At 37.8% G+C, this 25,796-nt stretch overlaps 2 protein-coding genes and 1 pseudogene across 2 annotated transcripts; all 3 read left to right on the top strand.

The window, feature by feature from the left end:
* Positions 1-2,497: 2,497 nt before the first annotated feature.
* On the top strand, positions 2,498-3,430 carry LOC106001381 (vomeronasal type-1 receptor 4-like). Its single transcript, XM_013036477.1, has one exon. It carries the CDS (start codon positions 2,498-2,500, stop codon positions 3,428-3,430), a length of 933 nt encoding a protein of 310 aa, XP_012891931.1.
* Positions 3,431-8,633: 5,203 nt separating this feature from the next.
* Positions 8,634-11,006, top strand: LOC106001380 (annotated as a pseudogene).
* A 9,038-nt stretch (positions 11,007-20,044) lies between these two features.
* On the top strand, positions 20,045-20,937 carry LOC106001393 (vomeronasal type-1 receptor 4-like). The gene has a single exon (XM_013036487.1). It carries the CDS (start codon positions 20,045-20,047, stop codon positions 20,927-20,929), a length of 885 nt encoding a protein of 294 aa, XP_012891941.1. The 3' UTR covers positions 20,930-20,937.
* The last annotated feature ends 4,859 nt before the right edge of the window (positions 20,938-25,796 follow it).

Below are 25,796 nucleotides of genomic sequence, written 5' to 3'. Positions count from 1 at the left end.
GAAAGAAAGAAAGAAAGAAAGAAAGAAAGAAAGAAAGAAAGAAAGAAAGAAAGAAAGAAAGGAAGGAAGGAAGGAAGGAAGGAAGGAAGGAAGGAAAAGAAGGAGAAAGAAAGAAAGAAAGAAAGAAAGAAAGAAAGAGAGATTTCCACCCAACTTGGAAAAGAAAAAAAAGAAACAATTAAAATACAGAGAAAAATTACTTTTTAAATATAAATGTGCTTAATTGTTTTAATCACTGCGCACTGGTGGCTCAGGTCTGTAATCTAGCTACCCAGGAGGCTAAGATCTGAGGGCTGCCCCTTTGAAACCAGTCTGGGCAGGAAAATTCATGAGACTCTTATCTCCAATTAACCAGTAGAAAGCCCAAGGAGCAGCTATAGCTCAAGTGGTAGAATGCTAACCTTGACAAAAAAAGTTTAAGGATGGCACAAAAGCCCAGGCCCCGCGCGCATGCACTCTCTCTCTCTCTCTCTCTCTCTTTCTCTCTCTCTCTCAACATTAGATAATGGAAGTTTTACATACTACTAAGAGATGTTCTATCCATTTAGGCACTGTATTTTTTGTCTCTTTAGTGTCCAAGATGCACAAAGTGGGAACCAATGACCATGAATTTGCCTCCCAGATCAGCTCAGTATTGCTGTCACTTCTGAGGAAAAAAATATTCTTAAATCAAGTTGGAGTCCTGTGCTTGTATTTATTCTCCATGTTCCTTCAGGGTAGTAGAATGAATAATAGAAGGATTATTCTTCAGTGTAGATGAATAACAGAAGTTTACTTTCAAAATTTGTTTTTTGAAAAGACATTGATTACCTCATAGAATCTTTCAGTCCCACTCGTTGTTATTATAATGAATAAAGGAACACATTTCCATAATAGATACACTAATTTACATTCTACCAAGGTGTAAATGGGTTATTTTCCCCTTCAGTATGACAGTATTTATTGTTATTTGTTTGCCTTTGATGATAACCATTACGACTGGTGAGATGGAATATTAGTGCAGTTTTTATTTTCATTTCCTTTAAGGATATGGATGTTGAACATTTCTTCATGTATCTATTAGCAATTTATACTTCTTCTGAGAGTTGTCTGTTCAATTTACTTGATTATTAGTTATATTAATTGTTGCATTAATTTTTCTTATACTGTTTAATATTTAACTGTTTGTATACTTTATTAATTCTTTATCAATAGAACAGGTGAAGAAAAACAGAAGAACTTAGTTTGATTGGAATACATTTTATGCACAAATTGAAAGGTCAAAATAGAAACACTTCCTCCTACTTTTTACAACAAAAATCTTTAAAAGGTGGGCACCAGTGCCTCATGTCTCTGTCCTAGTTAGGAGACTTGAACCTAGAAGGTCTCAGTTGTTTGCCAACAGAAAACTCTGTGAGACTCTGTCTTCAATTTTCCAGAAAAATGTTGGACTGGAGGCATGGCCCAAGAGACCCTGTCCTGTCAAGGAACTGGTAAGGACTTGCTCAAATATGGAGTCCCCAATAGTGACCAGTCTTATTATATTCTGTTTAAAGAATGACTTGAGATAGAAAAGAAAGTGACTTATTCTATCTTGGGAAGTAGTCCCATTCTGCTCCAAGCTTACAACTTGGGGAAGGTGAAAACAAATTTGAAGACACTTGACACAAGCTCTGGACACTTGAGTTGCTGTTTAGTTTTCCACTTAACTTCCTTCTATTAAAATAATTAAGTCTCAATTCAGCCAAAAATGACTTCTGACAATGATATGTACTAATTGTGGAGGGGGAGGAAAAATTGTACTACAGGGACTGAGATTCTACAGAGTTGGCTTCTCTCTGACATGGGCACAACTGGGAAAATTAAAGCCTGGTAGTTTATGAAAGCGAAAAAGCGTCACACATCAGGGTGGTACAAATAAGACCTGGGAGGCCTCAGCTTGCCAGAGAACTGACTCCGGCTTTCAGTGCATATAGCTACCTTGGTGAGTAGTCCTGATATGATATGTCTTTGATTTATAACATGCCATGCAAATTTTCATTAGGAACACGAATGCTAATTTCTCTTTGACTTAAACAGGGTGTTGCTGAGATGGTCTGAGAGTCTTAGGACTTCCATTCTTCTTCTTTGGGTCAGACCTCTGAGGCCAGAAATTTGAAGGAGGCCACTTCCTAGAAATATGACTCTAGAAATACTGAATCAATTTTGTGCTTGTGTTCAGGACCAAATAATGATCATGACAGTGCTCAAAAAAATCTAAACTGCAAATTTGGATGTTTGATTTTGGCAGTCTGAATGGGATTTGAGAATAATAAAATAACTTACAAAGAGTTTGAAAGGAAAAAAGTCATTTTGGTACCAACAATGTTATGAACAATTATATACACCAGGATCATCCCTTAAATTCTGGAAAAGTACTAAGTTATGAAATACTTTCCCACATTTATATGACCATTACTGATGATTCCCTTCAGAGAAGTGTTTTCTAGATCCAACATCTTCTGCTCATGACACCGAAATGATTTTAAAACTTGTCAAGGGAACTATCTTCCTCTTTCTAACTGTACTTGGCATTGTAGGGAACATCATTGTTTTTGTGAATTTTATAAATAGATTTTGGAGAGGAGCTCAGAAGACCTCCACACACCTCATTCTCATCCATTTGGCTCTTTCAAATATCACAATGCTTCTTTCCAAAGGATTACCAATGGCAATAGCAGCTTTTGGTTCGAGACACTTCCTGGATAATATAGGCTGCAAGGTAGTTGTTTATCTGGAGAGGGTGGCCCGGGACCTTTCCATCTGTACCACCACTCTCCTCACTGTGGTCCAGGCCATCACTATCAGTTCCAGAAGCTCTCTCTGCTGGAGATTCAAGCCAAAGACTCCAAAGAAAATTCTACCCCTGTTTCTCTTCTTTTGGATCCTCACTTCCTTGAAAAGCATCAGCTTACTTCATTACATTGCAAAGGTCAGAGAAAACACATCAGAAGCTGCTAAAACTAACAATTATTGTTCTTTTCAACCAGAAAGTCAGAGAACCAAATCGGTAGTTCTTATTCTAATGGCCATGCACAGTGCCATGTTTCAGGGTGTCATGGGTGGGGCCAGTGGCTACATGCTATTTCTTCTCCACAAGCATCACCAGCGTGTTCTCTACCTTCAGACCTCTCACCTCCACAAAACTCTTCCTGAAATGAGAGCTGCTCACAGTGTTCTCATTCTGATGTTCTGTTTTCTTTTCTTCTATTGGACAGATTGTGTTCTCTCTCTACTTTCAAATTCTGTCTTAGAAACTAATTCTGCAATGTTAGACATTCAAGGCATTTTAATCATTGGTTATGCATTTCTCAGTCCCTTTGTGCTGATTCAGAGAGATGGAGTTCTGACCTGTTGCCATTTTCTTTGGGACAGAAAGTCACTGAAACTATATGTGGCAGTGATTTGTTAGTGATAGAAATAAACGTTAGTCTTGTTTTGTTGTTTGTAAAACAAGGTAATTTCAAAATAGCTTAAACATCAAAATTTGATTCCCAAATGTCAATAATGGAGACCAGCAATATTGAACAAACACCAAGATTTTGGATTACCAGAGTAGCACAGAATCTCATTTCCTATTCTGACAGCCTCAAGAACTAACTCTAATCCAAGTTTTCATGAGCCTGGACTTTTGGTAGCACAGTACCTGTATTAAGAAGTAGGAAATCAACTTGGTAAGTTTTTCAACATTGCTAGTTTATTTTTTCTGCCAGAAACTTCATTTTCAACACTTGGTCATACACTTATACTTAATATTTGAGAATTACAATCTAAAAATTGTATGTTGTGTAATTCATTATTTCAAAGACACAATGTAAAGGATAGAAGATGTAAATTTTTACTTGAAAATAGCCATAAATAAAAAAAACCAAGAAAAAGAAAAAAAGAAAATAGTCATAAATATTCATCCATAGAATAGGATTGACTGTATGCAGATGATGAAAGGATAAGTTCACTGCCTTCTCATATCAAATGACTTTGACATATAATTTTACTCAATAAAAAGCAAAGTCAGTAATGGGATTAAAATTCAGGGAAACATATTTGCTTTATGTGATATGAATGAAGAATCTCTGGACAAACATGAGAGAAACTATATATTGGGAGAGAAGTTGGACACAACAGCTGAAATTCAAGTTGACTCCTTTCTACGTTTTCCATTGTAGTTAACAATATAAAGTAACCTCTTTTTAAAATGGATCAATGAGTCATATTGGGGAAAAAAACCGCATCGAGTTTTTCTAGACACCATTCATTAGGGCCCTGGCATGCTCCATCATGCTATCAATGTTTTTATCTTCAAAAAGCTATAAATTAATATGATTCTAGATTAATTTAAACAAGGGTTGCAGTTAATTTCTTAAAATTGAACCATTCAATACAGGTATACGCATAGCATACATAGTTTCATCAGTAAAATTGATGATAAAGATACTTAAAATATTGATGCTATTTATTATAGGTACAGAACACAAAATCTTTCATCACTTTGCTAGAGACAGGCTTACAAATTTATGCTTTTAGAATGCATCTACCAAGCCAGGTGTTGGTGACACTAGTTTTTCAGGAGGCTGAGATCTGAGGATCATGTTTTCAAAGCCAACCTAGACAGGGAAATCCTATGAGATTTTTCTCTCTAATTAACCAACAGAGAGCTAAAGGTGGAGCTATAGTTCAAGTGTAGAATGCTACCCTTGAACAGAAAAAGTTTAGGAGCAGCATCCAAGACCTAAGTACCAAATTGGGATAAAAAAATGTTTCTATTACTTATCATTATTGTCCATATAAACATACAGGTTTTACATTGTCCTACTTAACAATAGTAAATGGCTGTTCCTTTTTGAGTTAGTTGTACTATATATACACAATTCTTAAATTACTTATATTACTATAAGTAGAGACCCTTTCTTTTGCATACAGCTGTGACTTGCTTGAAGGCAAATAGTAATTTTTTTTAACAGCTTTTTGTAAAAGTATTTCCCTTGCATTCAACATAAAGAACAAAACAAAGCAAACACATTCTGAATCAATTATTTGTATTAAATTCAAATAAAGTATGTCACAATCTGGAACTTAACTGCTAGCATTTGAAGTTTGTTTCATGAAGAATGTATTACTGAATATTAAGAATAGATAGGAAGACTGAGTATGGTGGTTTACATCTGTCAACACAGCTGTGGAGGTCAGGGGTCAGGGGTTCAAACGTCAAGCTCAGCTTAGCCTGAATATAGAGACTCCATGTCAAGGAAAACAAGGTGGGGGTGCTATGCACAAGGAAGATATAATTCTTGCCTGATGTTATAGATTGCTAGGCCTTGTATATGACTTCCTTAAAACCGTGCTACTTTCGGCTCCACTTTTATATTTCAGAACTGAGTTGACAATAGTTAAAATGCATCTAAATCATCACAAGAAAATTACTGAAAAATTAACATAGAATTATATATTTTATGCATCAAAATTGATGAAGGTAGCAATAAAACACAGACTCATACAATTGCATAGCTTGCCAGATGGACAGAAGTCACATCACTTGCGTTTCCCTTCTCATACATCCACAAGTACTGTTTTCCACTATACTAGACATGAACTCTGCATTGATTTTTGCCTGTGAAATCTTATGGCAGATTGGGGGGAAAACAGACTGAAAACTTCAAATGGCAAAATGAAATTTCAAGTTCAAGAGGTTCAGAAAACCTTAAGAAGGCAAACCTCAAAACATCAACACTGACAAACTAATTTTAAAGAAATATACTATTTACCTGACTTGTATAACTGTAAGTCCTCTCTATAGCACCTTTATAATATCAATTAAAACATTTTAATCCATACACATACTCATCACTTTAAAAAAAGGTTCTAAAAGTTGAAACAACTGAAAAATATGAAAGGATTCTCAGAGAAATAAGAGATTTACCTCAAGAGAACAAAGATCCTCAGATATTTATTATAAGAAAACATGAACCTGAGACAAAACTCTGGTAATTACATTTCTTTATTAAAGCCATAATCCTATGGTTCTTAGGAAGACTTTGGTTCTTTAAAAATAGTTTCTATTCAGAGTTGGTATTCATCCATTTCTAAGAAATCTAAGTAGATCTCCTGTTACACAGCACACTAGTGAATGACTGCAGTTGTTTTTGTTCAGGCCTGGGTGGTACATTGGCAGCACACCTTTGTAGTGATATCACTGTGATGGGGCTCTGGCTTCATCTCCTTGGAAGGGGTTATGATATAATATAATCTGAGAATTGATTATGATACAGTTAGTGACTCAAGCCAGATTTCTGTTTAGCTGCTGTGTGTCTTTCTCATTGTGTAGATCAATTAAACTCTTTCCTCCTACACTGTACATACATATACCACAGAACAAAATCAACTTATCATTGCCAAGATCTCTGTAATTCAAAGTATTCTGATTGTGATCCACTGCTATAGCCACACCTACCATCTCTATGGTGACTATGTCCTACAAGTGTTCCTGTTACTTTAAAAGAAGATCAACCCATGGTGTTCACAGATTCCAACTCACCATGTAGTATGGATCACAGAGCTATTCTAGGACTCCTAGGCAATCTATCCTCATGGAGTAGTTGTCACAGAAAAGCAGGTAGTTTGTACAACTCACAGACTCTGCTATCAGTTCCTCAGCAAGGATAGGAACTCTTCTCTCTTCTCTACTCTCCCTAAAAACACTATTTTTTGGGTTAAAAACAAAGTGTCTGGATGGGAAGGTGGCTCAGTGGTAGAGCGCTTGCCTTGCATGCATGAGGCCCTAGGTTCAATTCCTCAACACCACATAAACAGAAAAAGCTGGAAGTGGTGCTTTGGCTCAAGTGGTAGGGCATTAGCCTTGACCTGAAGAGCTGGAGAACAGCATCCAGGCCCAGAGTTCAGGCCCCCACAACCAGCAAAAAATAAAATAAAATAAAAATGAATAATTAAAAAAAGAAAGTGTCACCTGAATGTTAAGTCTCTTATTCTACTCACTTCACTGCACTCCTTTACTTCAGGAAATATTAGGCAATGGGAGGAGCTCAGAAAAGTGTTATTTAAGGTAAGTCTGAATATCTGCCTGTGATGAATATAGAATTACCTGCCTCCCTCTCCTTGGATCTTCTGTGGTGTCCAATGAGGAAGAGACCATTTCTGAAAATGGCATTAGGGATCCAGAACTGAGGTGTGAATCTCATAGGGAAGCCTACACACATCCTCTCAGTTCTCATGGGCAATGACCACAGAAGTTGAGCTTCTAAAGATACAATCATACTGGGGCTGGTGGCTTACACATGTAACCCTAGCTTCTCAGGATGCTGAGAGCTGAGGATCACAGTTCAAAGACTACCTTGGAAGGAAAGTGTAACACTTCTATCAAGAAATAACCACAGAAAACCAGACTTAGAGCTATGCCTCAAAGTGGTAGAGTGCTAGCCTTGAGCAAAAGAGCCCAGGGACAGCTTCCAAGTCCTAAGTTCAAGCCCCAAGACCAACCAACAACAACAAAAAAAGACAATCCTGGTTTGGCAGTGAAAATTTCAAGAAAAAATACCTCTAAGAAGTAACATAAAATAGAAGGGAATACTTCAGTAAGACACATGAAGGGACCCAAGCAAACAGCCAGAAGTGAAATCAGGACACACACCATCCCAGCTCTCCATAAGTCCCCAACTGCCATGTCCTGGACAATATGTACAAGAGGAGATCTAGATTGTACCATTTGATGATCTTTTCTATCAATGAAGGTATACTCAGAAAATATTCAGAAAATGATCTCTGTGGATTCTCAGAAGTTTCTTTAACATTACTTCTTGGTTTTGGTGATAAATGGAGGATATGTGATAAGGGAAAAACCAAGTTTAAGAAACTGGACACTTTAGGGAGCTCTTCATCATCATCATAACTTCTCATTACTGCACATTCACTATAATTCACTCCCCAAGTTTCTAGCCTCAGCAAATTACAGAGTAGTAAGAAGACAGCAGAATTGTGCCTCAGGAATGGAGAAGTACAGAAGTATAGAAGCATTTTTCCCCTTCATGACAGTGACATCTTGACAGCAATGAAGTTGTTTATGAGCACTAGGACTCAGGAAGGATAAATACACCCTGACTCTTACTGTTTAATCACAATATCCACAGTGACACAGCTGCAGAGGTTGTGTAGGTAAGTGATCCAGCACTGTAGTTTACGGCTGCCTTTGGTTTTAGAAGGGAAGTTGTGGAGGCAGAGTTGGTCAGAGACAGGTGGTGAGAGACAAGGGACTGAGACATTTGACCATTTGTAGAATAGGAAAATATCAGACAGAATCCAGGCAGCAGGAGACCTATTAATTCCTCTCTACTATCCAGTAACCTCTGTTTTTCTCTCTACAAGAAGTCCTTGAGTTAGAAGGCGATAAGAAGCTTATAAACTATTAGTAGAATATATATATATCAATGTCTCTCCTAAACAGTTTTTAGAGTAGATATAAGTGTATGGCTTTTCCAGCCTATTTGTGACATTTATCAAAACAACAAAATGCTCTTTCTTTATTCCAAAGACTATTATTGATATGTCAGAGAACCAACAAGTATATTTTTCTAAAGTAAATTCTTAGCCATAGCAATACCAGAGGCATGGCAAGTAAAAATTAACTCTGATTTATGAGTGTCTTTAAGGATAGTCCCCGTCATTCCCTGTATCTGTAGAAACCTGTATGTTCACCTCATCTCTACCTATGAGGAGACACTGAAACTGAAATCACAGTGCATTGACTTATCCAGGCGACTCAGTTTTTAACATCCATAATGAAACATAAAGGAATCCAAATACCTTCACAAACTGTTTAGCTGATATGTTGCTGAGCTGAGTTTATTGTCAAGTTTTGAATCATATGCCTCAGTTCATAATTTATTTGTAAGCTGTTTTTCAAGCACTCAACAGGAGATTATATTAGGAAAAATATATAAATGGACTCAAAAGCAACACCTCCAAGGAGTTCTCACTATGCAGGGGAGGATAATGGTAGCTGACAGACATCCATCCAGCCTGGGAACACAGCCCGGTGGGGTCAGGTAATACTAAGGGACAAAATTCCAAGCTGATTTTCTAGCACTGTGCTAGGAAGGTGACTGGTTGGGGAAAAGTTCACCATGGAGACATACACTTATTCTTTTGGCAAAGTGTCTATATGATAACTGCCAGGGTAGATGGTGGGAAATGATCTTGTAAGTATTGCACAAATAAATTTGATAAACAAGAAAATTGTGGGAGACTGAATTCAGGTTGACATGGGAAGCTTTGAATGATTTGTAAGAATAAAAGCAGCATAAATTTATGTTCTAATCTTCATTTTGAATATGATACAGTATGCGCAGAAAAGAAAAAGATACCACTCCATAAAGGGGTTTTACAATTACAGCAGGAGATTTTAGAGTAGTTTGGTTTACAGGGTATGGGTTCTTTGCTTACTTGAAGAATGAGTGTATACAGGATCACACAGATGATCCCAGGGAAGGAAAAGTACAATTAAAACTACCAATGGAAGGTGCTGGTGGTTCATGCGTGTAATCCTAGCTACTGTAGAGGTTGAGATCTGAGGATCATAGTAGGCACACACAAAGCCAGCCCAGGCAAAAGAGTCTCTTGCCACCCTTATCACCAATTAACCACTCTAAAACCTGAATTAAGTGTTATTACTCAATTGATTGAACACAAACAGCCTCTGGACACACCCAGGACCTGAGTACATGCAACACACCTGACAAAAAAGAAAAGAAAAAAAGTCCACCATAATGATTGTATGTATTGGGTATGAGAAGTGAAATGTATACAGATTGGAAACTGACTGCATATAATTTATTGCTTTTGCTTACCTCTTGTAGAAAAAGAAAATGATCATAGAAAATTTGGACATGAGGAATACAAGGAAGGAAAAATAGGTGGATGCATGTAATCTGTGTCCAAATTGTAGTCATTAAGATCCACAGGTCCCAGGAATCAAGAAAGGAAGAAAGTGCTAGACACTGGTACCTCATGCCTGTAATTCTAGCTACTCAGAAGATTAAGATCTGAGGATCACAGTTCAGACCAATGAAGGCAGGAAAGTCCATGATGGGACACTTATCTCAAAGAAACCACCAAAAATAAAAAAGGTAGAAGTGGAGCTGTATTTCAAGTGGTAGCATGGTAGCCATAAGCTAAAGAGTTCAAAGACAGAGTTCAACACTCAAGATTGGCAGAGAGAAAGACTGACTGACTGACAGAGTGAAAGAGAAAGAGAGAGGAAGGAAGGAAGGAAGGAAGAAAGAAAGGGATGGAGGGAGGGAAGAAAAGGAGGAAAGTTGGGAGGGAAAGAAGATAAGAAGTAAGGAAGAAAGAGAACAAAGGAAGGAAATGAGGAAATAAGGGAGGGAGGAAATGAGGAAAGAAAGGAAATAAGGCATCTCCCAAAAATTACTTTGTACATTTACATACTTCATAAACCATTACTTTACTATATAAACAGGGAAAATCAATAGACCTGAAATATGTCATCTTTACTTGGTTGTGCTTCTCAAAAGGCTTTTCCTGGTCCTGTACATGAAATCAGATGATTTGGAGTTACCTCATTCAAAGGATAATCTTCTATATGCTTACTGGACCTGGAAGTTTAGGAAGCATCCTTGTACTTGTGAAACATGTATATACTGTTCTTATGGGTCCTGAAAAGAAGAAACTTATGTACCTTATCCACATTCACCTGTTTTTTTTCAAATATAATCATTATTTGTAGCATAGGGGCCAGAGTAATATTAGCCACAGATCTTTGTTTCATAAACTTCTTAGGTGAGGTCGGTTGCAAAACTGATTTATACAGAAAAACTCTCAAGAGGCTTTTCCATCTGCACCACCTGTCTCCTCACCATGGTCCAAGTCATTACCATCAGCCCCAGACCACCCAGTGGAGAAAGTTCAAACCACAGACTGCATGGCAAGTTCTTCCCTATCTCCTCTTCTTTGGGTCTTGAACTCTCTGATAAGGTCCTATTTCTGATAAGGTTCCTCTACATGACATCACTCAATAGCAGGAACAGCTCCAGTATTGAAATACATGTTGAGTATTGTTATATGCATCGATCTAAGCATGTGGTTAGGTGGCTTCTCCTCTCCCTTAAGTTCTTCGGGATGTGATCTTTCAGAGTCTGATGGGCTGGAGCAGTAGGTACATGGCTTTCCATCTGTATAACCATCACAAGGGAGTCCTCTAACTTCCTAAATCCAGGTTCACACACAATTCCAGTCCAGATATCAGAGCCACTCATAGTACTCTTATTCTCTTGACCTGTTTTCTTTTTTTTATTGGGCAGATTTTATTTCCACAATTTAGATAGATTCTATCATGACACATGACTGCACAGTACTAAATATCAAGGTATTTCTAGTCCATGGGTATGCTGATCTCAGCCCCTTCATCTTGATCATCAGGGATGCACAGGTTACTAAATACTGGTATGTTCAATGAGAAATATAAAAATTACGTTCTACATTGATTTCTCAATGAGCCAGAGGTGTAATAAATTACAAATTTCTTTATGCTAACATTCTATGAAATCATGAAAATGAGGCTTTATTTTCATAGATCTATTTTTAAGGAGTCTAGTTCTTGAAAATCTAAGGTTGATTCAAAGATTCTAGAATCTTGGCCAGACAGATTATTTTCTTCCTACTCCAATCCTGTAGTTTCTTGCTTGGGAAGAAAATACTTCTGCTCCTTCAAATATTTAGTGTATTTTCCCTCAAACCTCAATTTTTGATTAACCAATCACCTTGAATTAATGTTAGACCAAAGTAAACTTTAGTGTTCACATTATTAAGGAAGCTATTTGGTATCTTGTAAGTATGTACCAGCAGCTTTCTAAGGAACAAAAGAAAAAGAAGAATCAAGATGTCTCACTTAGATCTGTACAGAAAATCAGAAGATATTTGGTTTCAAAACCATTAAAGAAATTGATCATAAAAACACTGTATACCAATTAGAAACACATCCAAGACCATAATGGTCAGGAAATACCTAGGAATTCACACAGGGAGAAACTATTCTTTTACAAAGGATGCTATCTTGGCTTTGAAAACAATGCTCCAGATGGTGCTCCAATGTATAGCTGGGCCATCGCTGGCACTGATATCTCTACTGTAAATTTCACAGGCCAAGAGACTGCACCTTTGGAGAACACAGCTTCCACTTCAAGTCACTCATGATATGGCCTGCACAGGAAGAACTCCAAGTCTTTGCTCCAGTCACAATCCTGAGTATTCACCCTTTCATAGATGCAAATGTTGGTTGGATTCATGGCACATAAGGACCACCACTCCCGAAGGCAGGAGTGTGTTGTGATTGCTGAAACCAAGGTGGACATTTCTCTGATTTTCCATGGAGACCAGAAAAAGTGGAAGTTCAGGAAACTCCCACTGCCTCAGGCATTCACAGAAGGAATCTCAGCTCATCCATGCTCTGGGAAGACCACAGTCCACTGCAGCTCAGTTTCATCTAGAAATTGCTCAAAAGCTTTCCTGCTGTTTTATTAAAGCCTTCTGCTGGCTCCAGATCTCACTTAACCAAGATTTTTGAAGCAGAAAAAGGGTTTCTGTGAGCAAAGAGGAAGTGGTCTTACTTTGTATTTTCTGAGACTAGGTGGTATAGAAAGCAGTTGATGGAATGGAAGCCAGAACTCTGTTTGTTCCATAAATCATCTCCTGAGCTTCTAACTTTGGAAACTTTCTAGAGGAAGAAACAACAATAGGCCCAGCACTGGTCTCTGGAAATCTAAATGTCTCTGTTAGAAATTGTGAGGGTAGGCAATATGTTTGAAAATAAGAGAGTAAACAAAATTAGCTATCTATCCAGCACTGTTTATATTCCTTATTTTTTGTTCATCTTGCAATTATAAAAATTAACAGCAGATCTGCGCAATGGTATCTCATGCCTATATATCTAGCACTTTACAATGCAAAGATTTTAAGATTGAAATCAACCCTAGGGAAAAATGTCTGTCAGACTATTTCCAACTAACCAGCAAAAATGCTGGACTGGAAGCCTGACTCAAGTGGTAAAGTGCCAGCTCTGAGAAAAAAAGTCACTGAGAAAGAATTTACAACCCTCAGTTCAAGCCTGATACAAGCAAACAATCAGCCAATAAATTAACCTTATATATCATTAACCTTAACTTTAGGTATATCCAATTAAATGGTGCTTGCATACATAAATGTACAATAAAATAATCCCATTATTTTCTGATGTAATAGAGATCTCAAAATGTTTCATGCATGCACATATATATAGACACGCATATATAAAACTTATACTGCATTATATAATAATATATTTCTAAAATAGGAAAATAAACTATGACATTGGAAATTTGGGATTGTTCATACAACACTATGGGAAAAGTAAACAAATTTGTAACGAAGTTGTCAGTTACTTTTAAACATTTCCTATGCTTTCTGGGAGGCAGGGCAGGTAGAGAGAAATGGAGAATAAGAGACAGAGAGGGAGAAACAGAAAAAACTACATAATGTAGCTGGGTGCTGGACTCTCACACTTGTAATCCTCCCTAAACAGAAGGCTGAGATCTGAAGATGGTGCTTTGAAGCCAATCAAAAACAGAAAAGTTGCCATGAGAGTTTTCTCTCTAATTAGCCAATCAAAAACTGAAAGTACTGCCCTGGCTCAAAGTGGTAAAGAGCTAACATTGAGCACAGAGAGAGCTCAGGGACTGTGCCCAGGCCCAGCACCCCACCACTGACATACATACATACATACAGACAGACAGACATAAATGCATAATTTGTATTGGTCAACTGTACCACATTTTTCAGTCTACTTTCATGAAATTTATTTATTAAAATCAGTGATTTATTGTCCAAAAGTAGGAATGTTTTAAATTTTTTGTTATTATCCAGCTTATATACAGAAGTGTTACATTTACATACATGAGGTAATAAATGCATTTCCTTTCATGCAGTATCACCTGTTCCCTCATTCTCTCCTATTCCTTCACCCCCATCTCTACAAATGAGTTGCAATCTTCACTTTCATGAATGTCCAGTGCACTTCACTGCTGTACTTTTTCACCCTTGTTCCTCAGATTGTATGCCCTACCCCCACCATCCTACATATATGCACGTGAATATTCTTTACATAAGGTAAAGAATACAGAATTATGAGCACAAGAAAAAACATATTAAGAAAAATGTCTTTTGCTCCCATGCCTTTGGATCTTTGGTGTTCCTTTCACTATGTATATTATTTTATCTATAAATGAACAGGCACTTGGGTATGACACCTTTGTGATTCTCTCCTAAGACTATCCTCTTTTGGTCTCACTTTATGCAAGAAATTTATCATATCTCAGTAGATTTTAGATCACTTTTGCTGACCAGGGAAAACATGTGTCATTTGTCTCTCTGATCTGGGCTTACCACACTTAATATGATTTGTTCGAGCTCCATCCATTTCTCTGAAGATTACTTTATTTTCTTCTTCTGATGGTTGTGTAAAATTCTATTGTATATAGGCACCACATGTTTGGATCTACTCATCTATTGTGAGGCATCTGGTATACCATAATTTTTAATTTGTCAATATATACAATGACCAGTAAAGACTTTGAATCCTGCACCAAATAATTCCTCTAAAACCAGAATATTTAAGTGTGTAACATGGTACATGGATGTATAGATAAATAGAACTTGTTATGACTACTCTACTTCATTACCAAGTATTAGCACAATAATGAAAAATGTGATGATTCAAATTGAAAAAGGAGTTATTTATTTTCATTGTTGTTATTAGGACACATAAATGTCTCATGAATATAGTCAAGACAAAGAAAGCATCTTGCATTTAATACAGTAAAACTGGGTACACTATCATGGCATTAGAGAGCTAACATTTCACCCAACATTTTGAAATACTACTGAAGTTGCTATATCCTTCCTTCCTTCCTTCCTTGCATTCTTCCTTCCTTCCTTCTTTCCTTCCTTGCTTTCTTGCTTTCATGGGCTTGAACTGCGGGCCCAGGCACTTTCTTCAGCTCAAGGTAACCACTCTACCACTTGAGCCACGGAACCTCTTCCAGTTTACTGGTGGTCAATTGGAGATAAGAGTCTCATGATTTCATGACTTTCCTGCCCCACTTGGCTTTGAACTGTGATCCTCAGATCTCAGCCTCTGGAGTAGCTAGGATTACAGGTGTGAGCCACCTGCGCCCTGTGTGCATTTCTTAAAATCATACATTAGTTTACTTTCAGCACATTTATTGTTCAATGTCCACATATTGAAGCATCTTGATCTCTCCATTATTTTAAACACACGAGTTTCCTCATAATATGCTACTCTTCTGAGTTTCTTATATCAGAGAAGATATGGACTTGGAATCCCAATAGTGTCTTAACTAAGAGGATCCTCACAAAATTTGTTGGAAAGCTGTGAGAGATGTGGGGATTCCCACTTTGTCCATTAGTGACTACCAACCTGGAGAAGACACTCTTTAGGAGTAGTATGGGGCAGAATGATTTTAGCTTTAATGACTAATAAACTAGTAGAGACTATTGGAAAAAAAATCATTGTTTGCATGGTTATTCTTTTTTTCCCAGCTTCCTGGTGCCACCTAAGGGAAGCAACTCTCTGAATTAAAGGAATGGTCATGGTGAGAAGTAACTATTGCCTCTAATAGCAATGATCCTGGTCAATGTTCTTGTGTACTCACTGTAGTCCAAGGATGCACTCTGGAACCCGCATTTAGGTGACAGAGGCTCTCACATTGGGGCCAGTGGAGTCAAACTCAGATAATCTGGTCTGGACCCCTAATTCACAACTAATGTAATTGTCTGTAAAAGGAGACCATATGTCTGTTCAGTAGTACTGGCAGTAACGAATTTCTAGCCAGTATTCCTGATTCTTCTACACTGCAGGGTGAATCATCACAGAGTCTATTCCTTGTTCCTGGGGTACTTTCTTCCCCACTTAAGATCCAAGGATGCTTCCACATGTATCTATCTGTATCATAAGATGGCTTTCTAAGGGAAAGATAGACTTGTTTTCATATGGATTTCCAAAGGATCCAGCACTTAAAACTTGAAGAAAGTTTTCTTCTTTAGGGGGAGAAACGACTCAGAAAGAAGGGACATAGATTTTTTTTAGCTCTATTTTGCTGTATCATAAGAATGAATAAAATGTGCATGAGTGGTGCATAATTATGATGAGTTTAATCATAAAAGTCTGTGAACAGACTAATTTGAATCACAAAGAACAAGGTTGCTAGAGGTGGTGAAGATATAGGTAATTCTGGCTGAGGAAACGGGCTGAACCAAATTGGGAAAACCTAAAGAATGCTGAGGGATGCTGGAGATTTCCAGCTTTAATTTAAATTGTTTCACTATCTGATTTAAACATTGTTTCTTTTAAAAGAGAAGAAAAAGAAATCATAATCTGGGCACTGGGTCCTTAGGCCTGTAATCCTAGCTACTCAAGAAGCTGAGATCTGCAGATCCGTGGTTCCAAGCCAGCTGAGACAGAAAAAAATCTCTGAGACTCTTTTTTTTTTTTTTTTGACGGTCGTGGGGCTTGAACTCTGGGCCTGGGCGCTGTCCCACTCTGGGCTTTGGAGCTGTCCCTCTGCTCTTCAGCTCAAGGCGAGTGCTCTACCACTTGAGCTACAGCGCCACTTTCGGTTTTCTGGTGGTTTATTGGAGATAGGAGTCTCACGGTCTCTCCTGCCCGGGCTGGCTTTGAACCGCAATCCTCAGATCTCAGCCTCCTGAGTAGCTAGGATTACAGGCATGAGCCACCAGCTCCTGGCTTCTGAGACTCTTATTTACATTTAATCCCTCAAAAAATGGAAGTAGAACTATGGCTCAAAGCAATTGAGAGCAAAAGAACTCAGGGACAGTGCCCAGGCCATGAGTTTAAGCCCCACAACAGCCAAAAGAAAAGCAAAAAAGGAAAAAGAAAACCATACACACACACACACACACATATGTAGATGTATATGTGTGTGTGTATGTGTATATATATATATATATATATATATATATATATATTCAAATAGAGAAAAGTACCAAGTTCATTACAAAACTGAGAACATTACAGATGCATAGATAATAGTGTATCATCTCAGTGACCAGAATCAGTAACCATGAGCTTGTCTCTCACTACTGGAACAAATAATGCTATATTCTCACCTTGAATCCCACCTTTATGTCCACATTTATTTACAATACTTTGTACCAGAAACTAAAAAGGTCCTTCTTTGCAAGAGACTAAATAATAGATAGGACCAATTGTTGATATTGATAAATTATGGAAGTGTGATTTAACATGCTGTGTTGGAGTTGATTTTTGGAAAGGGGGCAGAAATGAACACACTTAATTTGCTGAGTCCCATTTACTGTTGAATAAATAAGGAATCAAAATCCACATATGGCTAAGACCTTGAAGTGCCCATGTGCAAACATAGAACTAGGTGATTCTTATCCTACCGAGAAAAATGATTGGCACTAGCTCAGAAAATGGAGTCCCAAGTACTAACTATTCTGTATTAATTTTATATATTCACAGAGAACTTGAGAAAGAAATGAAAGTAGCCTAATCTCTGTCTCAATAACTAGTTCTCACAGGTTGGAACTTAAGGAGGAATAAGACAAATCTGGAGAAGTAAGAAACTCTAATTACAGAAACCTAGTCTATAGTTCAATTTCCCATTTTATAAAATATAATTTTATTGTTACTATTAAGGTGTTGTACAGAAGGGTTACCATTTCATAAGTCAGGTAATGAGTACATTTCTTTCTTGGACAATGTCACCCCTTCCTTCACTTTTCCATCCTGTACCTGTTCTCAAGTTATACTTTCTCACTTTTGTATCTAGAATAAATAAATGCCAATTAAGCTGCTACAACTTCTGAGGTAATCAATGTAGTAATTGTAGAGGGAAAACAAAAGTTGTACTTCAGGGACTGAAACTCTACAGAGTTTCCTCCTCCCTGTCAGGGAGACAAGTGTGAAAACTGAAGTGTCAGTGCTAGTTTCTGAGAGCTCTAGAGACACTGAGGGTACAAATATGACTTGGGAAGCCTCCCTTGGCCAGAAGGACTAAGCTGGAGTTTGTCTTCACCACAGCTAACATGGTGAGTAGATTTAACAGCTCCTTATTTTACTACAAAATAGGTGTTACAAAAATATCCCTCAGAAACTTGAATGTTAACCTCTTTGCTTGAATCAGGAAGTTAATTACCAGGCCTTAGGTAACTCACATGAATTTTATTCTAGTAGTATTTAGCAATAGGCAACCATCTAATTTTTACTTGAGAAAATGTCCAGGTGTGGGCATTCATTTGCCTCAACTACTGGATGCTCATTCTAGACAGGGGTTTCTCCACTTAGCTTAATGTAAAGGCTTTCTTTTTTAAAATTGGGTTTGCCAAGACAATGTAGGCAAGTGGTCACTATTCCTTATCCAGGCATCCCTCACTTCCAGCTCCTCTCCCCAAAAAACACCAAAACAAGATCCTTTCAATATGTGTCTAATAATCTCATTCCAAATATGATTTAGGAATTTGGAATTTAGAGAAAAGAAGAAAGAAAGAGCTTCAAAAATGGGACTCATTGACAAACAAATAAGCATTAATTAAACAATAAAAGATTTCAGAAAGCCATAAAATAGTAAGATATATTGATTGCAGAAGGTTTTAATGGATTAATATCTCTGACTGAAAAATCAGTGATTATAATTTTTAAATTCTTAAATTTTAAGATTTGGTAGTGATTGTTGTTCTTTGCCTTTAAATCTTGTGGCATGTTTCATTATATGCTTCATATTTAGGGTGATTTATTCCCATGAGTCACTTTTATAGACAAAATTGCTCCAAATGTTACAGAGAGGCTTGAAAGGCAATAACTACAATCATAAAGATAGCTGGTACCAAAGCTGAATATGAACCTTTATGAAGACCATGATGTGAGAGACTTTCAGCACAAATTAAGTTAAAGAAATCCTGTAGTATTTAGAAGGAGAGGAATAGGAAAGGCTGACAGAAACACATACCAAAACATGCAAATGATCCATGGATTAATGTAAATAGCTCTCAGCTTAAAACAGTACACAATACCGAGGTAATTCCTTTCCCCTGAACTACCTTGATAAATATCAACAAATGTAGAAATGATTCAGGCTTCTCTCAGTGATTCTGATGGGCACAAAATGGGAATTCAATCCTCTCCTAATGACCCTCAGGCACTAATCCAGAGTTCTTTTAGGGCATTCCTCTTCCCTGGTGCCAGACGGGTTCTGATAATCTGACATTTGATGACCAGAGACTCTTTTGGCTGATTCAGTTTTAAGTGCTGTATCATAGCTGAAAAGGTAACACAGTTGAGTATTTGTCAGCAGTAAAAGCCATAAAATCATTTGAGGAAACACAAAAACTCTTAAGGTATAGGCATCAAAGTTAAGCTTTGGAGCAAAATGTAAGTAGGCCAGGCATATTTAACAAAACAAGAGCTACTGTTGAAGTTATTGAAAGGCATTGAAATGTTGTAACAATAGGCTTTCAGAACTTTGGGGGAGTGGAATGAATCAAAGTGTCTAGAAATGTTTGAGGTTAATATGCTAGCTAGAAAATTTAAAAAAAACAAACAAACAGTAAAGGTCTAGTTAAAGGACTTGGAAGGTCAATCTGTCACTCTGATTTGGATATGTTAAATGTGCAGGTTTTAATGAAGTAGATAGGTTTTTGCTATTATAAACTCAATCATACATAGAAAAGTTTAGATTTGTAACATATTTTTCAAGAAGGCATGTCAAACTATAGTAAAACATTTCTACACAGTGTCATGTAGAATAAAATAGAGTCCTTTGGACAAAAGATAAACCAGTTCATAGAACATGACTGTACTTTACACTGCAAAATGTGATTTTTTTTGCAGATGCCTATTGTCATTTACTAATAGTTTCTTAAATATGGTGTTGGCTGGATCCAAGATTCTCTGCCTATAAAGTACACTATGTCTTTGAGTTTTTTCAAGGGAACCATCTTCCTTTCTATATCTGGACTTGGCATTGTAGGGAACACCTTTATTCTTTTGAATTATATGCACATGTTTAAAGGTTCCAAGAAGATATCTGTACACATTGTATTCATCCACTTGGCTTTTACAAACATCATAATGCTTCTTTCAAAAGTGATACCAAAGACACTAGCAGCCTTTGGCTTGGAGAACTTCTTAGAGGATATAGGTTGTGTGATGTCTGTTTACCTAGAGAGAGTGACTCGAGGACTTTCCATCTGCACCAGCAGTCTCCTCACCCTGGTCCAGGCCATCACCATCAGCCCCAGAGACTCTGTGTGGAGGAACCTAAAGCTTCAATCTACATGGCACATCCTTCTCCCATTGCTGTTCTTTTGGATTCTCAATTTCCTGATAAGCATGTACTTACTATTCCACATAAAAAATATCAGCAGTATGAACATATCACAAACTAGTGTAAGTGACACCTATTGCTATTTTGTACCAGACAACTTGATAATGAAATGGATTTTTCTTACCCTCATGGTCTTGATGGATGCTGTGTTTCAGGGTATCTTGGGTGTGGCCAGTGGCTACATGATATTTCTTCTCTACAAGCACCACCAGCGTGTTCTCTACCTGCAGAACTCCAACTTTCTCTACAAAACTTCTCCTGAGATGAAAGCTGCTTACAGTGTTCTCCTTCTCGTGCTTTGTTTTCTTTTCTTTTATTGGACAGAATGTGCTTTTTCTGTACTTTTAAGTTCCTTCTTAGAGAATAATTCCATGATGCAAAACATTCAAGAATTTCTGAAAGTTGGTTATGCCATTCTCAGTCCCTTTATACTGATTTCCAGAGATGGAAACCTGGCTCAATGTTAGCATAGAATACCCATTTATGAAATTTCTATATCATTGTTTTTATTGCTTACATACATTTCATGTTTTCATTTTTTTTTTGTTTGGTCTGTGGGACTGAAATAGAATCTGGCCCTCTTTTGAAAGCAATTAGGTTAGTGGGGTCATAATCAAGAGAATTTCATCAGTTTTTTTGTGAATTCAATGCAAGTTAAACAAATAAATGAAAATGAAACAAATAGAAATTTGTCTAAAGATATCACTGATTAGTGCTCTTATACTGCTCAATGAACAGTCTGTCTTTAGTAATCGACAAAATAGCTGGGATTGATTATTGTGGTGAAGCACTTTCTTTGTGTTTATAAAAATAAGTTTATTGTTTCTATTAATGTGCTTAAAGAGGAGTTAGCATTTCATAAGTGTGGTAATGAGTACATTTCTTTTTTTTTTTTTTTGAAAAACATCAACCCTTCCTTTACTTTCTACCAGTTTTCCCCTCTCATACCTTCTCACAGGTTTTTTTTGTTCTTCTTTGGAATGAAAAAATACTTGTATGGAATGCATAGTTATCATTATAATATATTAAGTCAATCATTTGGGGGGTAGGGGTGCCATTCCTAGGTCTTGAGCTCAAGTACCTGGGTGCTGTCCTGAGCTTTTGTGCTCTCGTCTAGTGCTATACCACTTGAACCCTAGCTCCATTTTCAGTTTTTTGATGTTTAGTTGGAGATAAGAGTCTCACAGACATGCATGCCCAGGTTGGCTTTAAACTGCCACCCTTAGAACTCAGACTACTGACTACCTAATATTACAGGTGTGAGCCACTGGTGCTCAGCTCTTAAAAGTCACTCATGTTTAAGAATACATAACTTGTTTCACTCATTTCACATATCCAAAATAGAAAATATTGGCACTGATGGACAGAGACATAGACTCTAGTATTAAATAGTAAAAATACTTTTTATTACTTCTTTAATACTTTTTTTGCTAAATTTTCCACCATTTTTATACCCAAAGTCTTTTGTTTGGGAAAATGTCGGGATTGAGGCCAGCGGCTGACATGGATCTTCCTCAGACACCAGCACTCCAATGCCTAACACTCTTCACTCCATTGTTAAGAATGCCTCATCTATGTGTTTTTTTTTCTGGCTCTGTTTCTATTTGTGTGTTTAACTTGCATTATACCCACACAAAATTGGTGTTAGTATCGTTATCATGTCATACTCTGTGATGTTTGAGGGTTTATGGTGTGATTGGCCATGTGCAGTATGGTGTTTATCTTAGTTTCAGAGTTGTCCTGTGACAGGCTTTTCTTCATCTGTGCTACAGGAAATAAAGTCAAATAATGGGTCCCCAACTAGGTCCCCATTGTGATTCTAAACAGAAGGAATATGAATCCATGAAGAAAAATTAGAATTGACAGCAAACGCTGAATCATGAAGAGGAGATGGTTAGCACTAAAGAAAGTTTCTAAATGGATAAGGAGGTATTTTGTGACGGTAACAAAAACTATTGAAAAAGAGTAGGACACTTAGCTTCCCTAATTGAGCGTTATTACATTTTCTTCCAGATATTAGAGTTGCGATTACGAAGCCAGGAGGTAGTGGTTCATGCCTAAAATCCTAGCTACTCAGGAGGCTGAGATCTGAGGATCACAGTTCAAAGCCAGACCTAGCAAGAAAGCCCATGAGACTCTAATCTATGAGAAACCACTCAGAAAACAGGAAGTGGTGCTAAGGCTCAACTGGTAGAGCACTAGCCTTGAGCCGAAGAGCTGAGGGACAGTGCCCAGGTCCAGAGTTCAAGTCCCACAACCGAAAGAAAATAAAAAGAGAATTGAGATTAAGAAACATAGGTCACTTCTACAATCATGAATTCAATGTTAAGACAGAAGACAGAGAGAAACGTGAGTTAAATTGTTACACATAGCCAGGCTCTAGTGGCTCACACTTGTAATACTAGCTACTCAAGAGACCTAGATTGAGAAGTCTCTGGTCTGAGGTCAGACAGGAAAAGTTATCAAGATCCTATCTCAACCATGTGGCACATGCCATAATTCAAGTCACCTTGAAGGTATAAGTAGAAGGATCATGGTGCAAGGTCCAGTTTCTTTTCTTTTGTTCTCATTACCTGATTTATGTAATTGTAACCCCTGTGTACCTCACCTTTACAATAACAGTTAAATAAATAAATCAAATACAGCAGCTTCTCCTACAATGATGATGGTAATCACAATCATAACCATGGTACCCAAGTAAAAACAAAAGACTATCTAGGGTAGAACAATGGTAGGGTAGACAGGAAAAAGAATGGATACTGAGGAGTGAAGGGGATTGAACGATGTCACACATACATAGGCAAATATGTATTGAGAAAGGGGGAGAAATAAAAGACAGTGAGGCATAGATTTCCATTGTGTATATATACCACATTTTCTTGATCCATTCATCTATTGAGAGGCATCTGTGTTGGTTCCATATCTTAGCTATAGTAAATAATGCTGCAATAAACATAGTCGTGCTGGTAGCTTTAGTGTGGTCTTGTTTGTAAACGTTTGGGTAAATGCCCAAAAGTGGGATTGCTGGGTTATAGGGGAGCTCTATGTGGAGTCATGTGAGGAAACTCCATACTGATTTCCAAAGTGGTTGAACAAGTTTACACTCCCACCAACAATGCAGTAAGGTTCCCTTCTGTCCACATCCCCTCCAGCATCTGTTGTTATTAGAGTTCTTGATGTTAGCCATTGTAACTGGGATGAGGTGGTATCTCAACGTTGTTTTGATTTGCATTTCTTTTATGGCTTTGGGAGGGTGAGCATTTCTTCATGTGTCTATTGGCCATCCTTCTTTCCTCTTCCGAGAAGTTTCTCTTTAAGTCTTTAGCCCACTTATTTAGTGGGCAGTTGTTTGTTTGAAGTTTCGTTGTTGGGGAATTTAATTTTTTGAGTTCCAGGTATATTTTAGATATGAGACCCTTGTCTGTTGTATGGCTAGTGAAGATCTTCTCCCAATCCGTGGGCTTTCTATTGATCTTGCTAGCTATGTCCTTTGCCATGCAGAAGCTCTGCAATTTCATGCAATCCCATTTGTCCAACCTTTCTTTGATTTGTTGTGTTTCTGGAATTCTATGCCTCCATCAGAAAGAATGACATTGCTCCATTTGTTAGGAAATGGAAAGGCTTAGAAACAATTATATTAAATGAAGTAAGCCAGGCCCAAAGAAACATAGGTCCCATGGTTTCCCTTATTTGCAGTATCCAGTATATGTCTGAGTCAAGCAGAAAATGTCAGATAAAGTGATGTTAGGGAAATGAACTCTAAGATATGTATTCAAATGTTTTTTTTTCTTTCACCCGATTGTTTCTAACACATTTATAAGATTATTTCTTTGGTGCTTTGTATGTCCCTCCTCCACAGTATAACCCCTGCTTTCACTGTATTTGATGTCCGTATAATTTGTGGAGGGGAAGGGGAAACATGTGGATCCATTGCAACAATGAGATGTACAAATTATTGTGTCGAAAACGAACTTTACAACTTTGGTGCGAGGTCCCCCCCCCAACCCACACACAGCCGGGGAGGATTAGGGGTGGGGGGCAGTGGGCAGATGGGAAGGGATAGGAAGGGGAAACAAAGGAGGAGTCTACAATACTTGATAAGAAATTTACTCATTATCTTGCCCATGTAATTGTAACCCCTCTGTACCATATTTTCACACACACACACACACACACAAAAGACAGTGAGGCAGAAAACAATTCCCAAAAACCCTGAAGATGGGAGGCAAGGTCCGAATGAAAACAAAATGGGCAGAGTGAGCGGGATAGAGGTACGCGGTGTGCATGTATGCAATCACCACAATGAAATCTCTTGGTATTATGAATATATGCTCATTCAAAAATAAAACAAAAATTTTAAAATTCATATATTTCTAACGTAGTGCAGTGAAATAGCTTGGTTATGCTAATCTCTTTTACTTCTTCTCAGAATTAATTCTTTATTAGTCTGAATGTTGAGATCCTAAGTTGCCTTTGAATACTTTTGAATAACAGTTTTGTGGCTCAGTTTTTTTTATTGGATGTAGGTGTAATATAGTATTTTAGCTTTAAAGGCAAACTGCTTCAAAAATAATGGAGAAAAAAAGAAAGACAGAAAGAAGGAAAGAAAGGAGGGAGGGAGGGAGGAAAGATAAGGAAGAGAGGAGAAAGAGAGGAAGCAAGGAAAGAAGGAAGGAAGAAAGGAAGGAACGAACGAAGGAATGAAGGAACGAAGGAAGGAAGGGACAGAGGGAGGAAGGGAGGAAAGAAGGAAGAAAAAAAGCAAGGAGGAAAAAAGGGAGGGAGGAAGAAAGGGAGAGAGGGAAGGAAGAGAAATGAGAGAGACAGAAAACACAGATATTGGTTCTAGACTTTCATACAGAAAACCGACTGTTTGGCACAAGGGCAGCAGGCATGGATTAGTAGTAAAGCCTCTGCCTAGCAAACATGAGACCCCAAGTTCAAACCCCAAAATAGCCAAAACAAAAAAAAAAATTAAAGCAAACCGACAAGGAGCAGACATCTTCCTGCAGTGTGCAGACCAGAGACGACCCAGGACCCAAGACTCGGCGTGAGTAGAAGCCCGACGCCCTCACTCCTTCTCAGGAAGCAGAGGAGGGAAGGCCACCCCTCCCCCCCCAGCACCGGTGATCTCCATCTTGGATACCGACAAAGCTCAGAGGAGCTGCCAGCTCCAACTCAGGCCTTGGAAAAAAACGAGACATTTAGCAGGTCACAAGAACTTAATGGCGAAGTGACCTGCCAGACTCAGCTCCATCCAGGGAAAAGTCACCCAGCTCAGGCGCCAGCCATTGGAGTGGCTTTCCTCACGGGGTAACCAGAGCCAGAGGCTGC

Source organism: Dipodomys ordii, unplaced genomic scaffold, assembly GCF_000151885.1.
Source record: "Dipodomys ordii isolate 6190 unplaced genomic scaffold, Dord_2.0 Scaffold293, whole genome shotgun sequence".
NCBI lineage: Eukaryota > Metazoa > Chordata > Mammalia > Rodentia > Heteromyidae > Dipodomys > Dipodomys ordii.
This window is presented reverse-complemented; position numbering and strand designations above follow the sequence as displayed.